Raw genomic sequence first — 4,518 nt, forward strand, 5'->3', positions numbered from 1 at the left:
AGTAACTGTGATTACAGGTGCCTGCCACCATGCTCAATTAATTTTTAGTAGAGACAAGGTTTCACTATGTTGGCCAGGCTGGTCCCAAACTCCTGACCTCAAGTGATCCATCCACCTTGGCCTCCCAAAGTGTTGAGATTACAGGCATGAGCCACCGCGCCCGGCCAGGTATGGCTCTTGACGTAAGGTCACAATCCCCACCTTTATACGTCCTGTACCCTGCAGGTCACCCTCCCGGACCCAGGAGAGCCACCTCATCCCTGCTTGAAGCTGCTCTCCAAGGCGCCAGAGGAAGGAAGGCACGAGGAGGAGGGCAGTGCTGAGTTTAAGTTAAACACCCATATGAATTTATTAAATCCAGACTGTGTTAAAGGGTGGCAGTCTAGGAGGGGGAGTATGGTAGGGGGACGAGGGACAAGATGATGAATGGCCGTGGGCATCCCGTAGGGGGGCCCGGCCCCGCCCCCGCCCAATCCACCCCCTCGGCAACACCGCATCGGCTTCACCATGATTCCAGTGGTGCTGGGCTGGTAGGGCGAGATGGCTGGAAACACAGAGGGACAGAGGGACAGACGGCGCCTCCACACACAAGCCCTGGCCTGCCCTGGCCCCTATGTCACACGCTGGGCCCTGGCCTGAGGCGGGCCTCCCGCCGCCCCGGCCTGATCTGTCCAGGGAAAGGGCGACAGGGAGGGGAGGGGGCCGGGGCGCAGGGGTAGTAGTCGCCAGGAGCCGGAGCAGGCGAGGACCAGTCGCAACTAATCCTTTTTCTTGTCCTCTGCTGGCTTTGGAGGGGCTTCCTGGGGCTCGGTGGCAGAGCTGGCCCCCTGGGTGGGCTTGGTGGGCAGGGACGTGGAGGCCTCCTCCCTGGTGGCGGTGGTCATGGTGGGTGCAGGTGTGGGCGTGAGAGCCCCTGCTGCTGTGGGAACCTCGGCCACGGGGGCGGCAGCTGTGGGGTCTTCTCCACTCATGCCAAACTCGTTGACCCGGGTGGGGTCGACGCGGTAGATCCACCGTTGGTAGAGGTAGATGAAGAAAACCACATCTGGAGAGGGGTGGGAGGCAGTGTGAGGTCGGGCTGGCCCGTCCACAGCCAGGTGCGCCTGGGTGGAGAGGGCGTGATGCAAGGGTGGGGCCGAGCCCCCTCAGACTGAACACCCCATCTGGGGCCTTGGCACCCTCTCAGACCTGGGCCCTGAAGACTGCCTTGGGGCCCTGTTCCAGTGGGAGCCCCGACCTGCCCGCCAGGCCTCACCGTCCCGCAGGCAGCCGATCCGGTACATAACGGGCATCTTGATGACAAAGGCGAACAGGTCGTCGATGAATGTGTTGAGGGCCTTGTAGGTGAGCATGCGCCAGGGCAGATGGGCCACGGACTTGAGCTTGTAGTTGATGAAGAGCTGGGGCGTCATGGTGATGAAGCCTGCAGTGAGGGCACCCATGAGCACAGGAATGGCCTCTCCCACCTCTCCCCTGCACGCTCTGCACTGGCCATACCAGCCCCCTCACCACTTCCTACACCTGGGCACACTCCACCAGCGGCCTCTGCACTGGTGGGGCCTTCTGTCACATCCACACAGCTCCCTCCCTGGATATCTGAGGCCTGGGTTTAAATGTCCTGTCCTCGGAGGGGCCCCGACCCCTATTAATGTGCATCCCCCCACCACTCTGCCCTTCACAGTACTCATTACTGGCTGTGATTCACCCGGTCTTTTCTTTTTTGAGACGGGGTCTCACTCTGTCACCCAGGGAGGAGTGCAGTGGCATAATCATGGCTCACTGCAGCTTCAACCTCCTGGACTCAAGGGGTCCTCCCACCTCAGCCTCCCAGGTAGCTGGGACTACAGGCACTCACCACCACTCCCCAATAATTTTTGTGTTTTTTGTAGAGATTGGATCTTGCCACATTGCCCAGACTGGTCACTAATTCCCGGGCTCAAGTGATCCTCCTGCCTCAGCCTCCCAAAACATTAGGGTAACAGGCGTGAGCCACCGCACCTGGCCCTACTTGTTTACTTGTTCCCAAGACATAAAGGTCCCCTGAAAATGGGGACTGAAGTGTACGTTCATGTCCTCCCCAAAGCCCCCTCTGACCCCAGATGGGGCCATGTGTGCCCTCGGGCCTCCCTACATCCCAGCTCTGCCCGCCCTGGGTTGTCCCTTCCTGGGGATGGGTCTGTCTCCCACACTGGGCTGTGAGCCCTGCCTAGCATGGAGCCTGCTCTCTCCTGGGGCAGCTGGGCTGCTCACCGAAGGTCAGCAGGAAGCCGTAAAGCATGCTGAGCACCCAGGAGTACCAGCCCTTGTGCTCCAGGTATAGAAGACTGTAGACAGCATAGCAGCCCAGGAGTGGGAAGAGGATCCAGGACAGGTACCGGAACGCCATCTGCGGGGCCAACAGGGTGGGGCTGTGAGCCAGCTCCTCGGCCCTGCCTGGCAACCCTACTCCCCACCCTCAGCCACCACACCTGGTCTGGCAGGATGGGCAGAGGGAATTTCCAGGTAGCCCTGGGGACTCTGGACTCGACCAGGAAGCAGTTATGGCAGGTGGGGGACACAGAGGATGTGACACAGGCTATAAAGCGTGGGTCCAGCAAGCAGATGGTCGGCCCTGAGTCCCTCAGGGGTAGGTGGGTGCTTGGAGACCACCCCCAGGGGCCCAGTGTGCAGGACACTCACATCGTCATACACTTTGGTCGAGGACTCGATATATGTGGACTTGTCCTTGAAGGATAGGCGGGGGAAGATTCCTGCCACCCTGTGCTCCCGGTCCAGCTGTGGATGAGGTGGGCGCCACGGTCAGTTGCTATGCTGGCTCTCGCCCCACAAGCCAGCACCAGCCCCTGCCCTTCCCCACCGTTCCCAGTTCCCCTGCCCCATGTGTGACCCGAAAAATCCCCTGGTGAGAAAATCCCCTTGGTCCTGGGAGCGAGGCACTTGCTGGGAATCCCCCGGGGGCCAGCTCCAGGGTCCAGCTGGGCCACACTACCCCTCACAGCCCCTGCAGCTCCCGAGACAGCATGGCGCCCCGGCCTTACCCGGACATCCATGACCTTGGTGATCTTCCAGAGGTCGATGAGGACCCCGATGAAGACGCTGACCTGGACCACGAAGTTGGTCTCGTTGTCCAGGATGTAGAGAAGGACCACGAATGACTGAAAAACGCCGAAGAAGACGGAGCGCACAGACAGGCCCTCCAGAGACTGCCGGCTGTTCCAGAACTGGATATCTGTGCGCAGGGGGTAGGGGGAACCAGAGGCTGAGGAGGTACTAAGACCCTCCTGCAGCTCCCTCAGGCCCCCTTGACCTACATCCTCCTCACACCCCGGGGTGGCGCTGGGTCCTCAGGAGGGGTGCCGAATGAGACCCCTCTCTCCCAGGAAGGCTCTCTCATTCATCAGGTGGCCCCCAGAGCACCAGACAGGCAGCAGCCCTGGAGCCCTCCCATAGGACGTCAGCACCCAGCACCGCAGGGTGCAGTCCCTTGACTGATGGTGACAGTGACTGGTGCCATGGACGGGGCTCACCATGTGCCAGGTACTAAGGGCTGGTCAGGAAGCTGCTTCCCTGAGGCCGAACAGCCTGGTGCGGCAGAATCTGGAGGGACGCTGGGTCTGTGCAGCACCGTGGTGCCTGTCCACCCCCTCCAGGAAGGAAGATCTGTGGCATGCACTTCAAAGACCACCTCCTCCAGGCCCCCGCCCTGACACCGTGAAGGAACTGGCTCACAGACATGCTCAGGAAACGAGACAAGGGCCCTGGGCTCCAGTCTGGAGCTCCTTCCAGTGCTCCGCCTGGATGCTGCCAAGGATCCATGTCAGTGTACTCCTAACTCTGAGCCCCGGTCTCACCATGCACACCCCTCTCTGACCCTGCCCAACTGAGCGTCTAACCGCAGCCACAGGAGGCTGAGCCACCACATCTGTAGCAGAGTGGTGGAGCCAGGTCTGCAGTCATGCAGGGTCAGAGCCAGCTCTGCACTCAGGGAGTGAGGGCTGTGGGAGCTCTGGACCCCACCCCATCTCAGAGCTCCCCCACATCCCAGAGCTCTGCCATACTCCACAGGCTCACCTCACCCACCCCTGCCCATCAGACTGACCCTCGTCCCAACTGAGAAGAATGGGTCTGGAGACAAGGTTCTGGCGGGGGGGCGGGTGGGCCCAAGCCCCTCCTTAGACCAGGGAGGCCACACAGCACTGGTGTCAAGTGAGGCCCGTGCCCCCTGCTGCATGACACTGGGTGAGGGAACAGCCTTCTTGTGCCTCGTTTCTCACTGGACCCTAGCCAAGCCAGCTCCCGGGCAAAAGGGTCCTGTCTCCCAGCGACAGCTGGCAGATGGTCGGCTGGGGTCGGCACCAGCTCCTGTGCCCGTATGACACTGCATTCTTCCAGATGGTAGCTCTCAATAATGACAAGAGCGTCTCTTTCTTTTTTTTTTTTTTTTTTTTTGAGATGGAGTCTCGCTGCGTCGCCCGGGCTGGAGTGCAGTGGCACAATCTCAGCTCACTGCAAGCTCCG

The 4,518-nt window shown here is 60.9% G+C and overlaps 1 protein-coding gene across 3 annotated transcripts in view; it reads right to left on the reverse strand.

Annotated features, from left to right (window-relative positions):
* Positions 1–320: 320 nt before the first annotated feature.
* Positions 321–4,518, reverse strand: part of CLPTM1 (cleft lip and palate associated transmembrane protein 1) — a 39,408-nt gene continuing 35,210 nt past the window's right edge. For all 3 annotated transcript variants that reach the window (XM_011963025.1, XM_011963026.1, XM_011963024.1), the window contains exons 10-14: positions 3,039–3,229; positions 2,680–2,775; positions 2,251–2,386; positions 1,256–1,423; positions 321–1,045 (exon numbers count right to left, since the gene is read on the reverse strand). In XM_011963025.1, coding sequence (XP_011818415.1) covers positions 759–1,045; positions 1,256–1,423; positions 2,251–2,386; positions 2,680–2,775; positions 3,039–3,229 — 878 coding nt within the window. In that variant the 3' untranslated portion in view covers positions 321–758. The remainder of the gene's footprint in view (positions 1,046–1,255; positions 1,424–2,250; positions 2,387–2,679; positions 2,776–3,038; positions 3,230–4,518) is intronic.

This window comes from Colobus angolensis, unplaced genomic scaffold, assembly GCF_000951035.1.
Source record: "Colobus angolensis palliatus isolate OR3802 unplaced genomic scaffold, Cang.pa_1.0 Scaffold60, whole genome shotgun sequence".
In the NCBI taxonomy this organism is placed as follows: Eukaryota; Metazoa; Chordata; class Mammalia; order Primates; family Cercopithecidae; genus Colobus; species Colobus angolensis.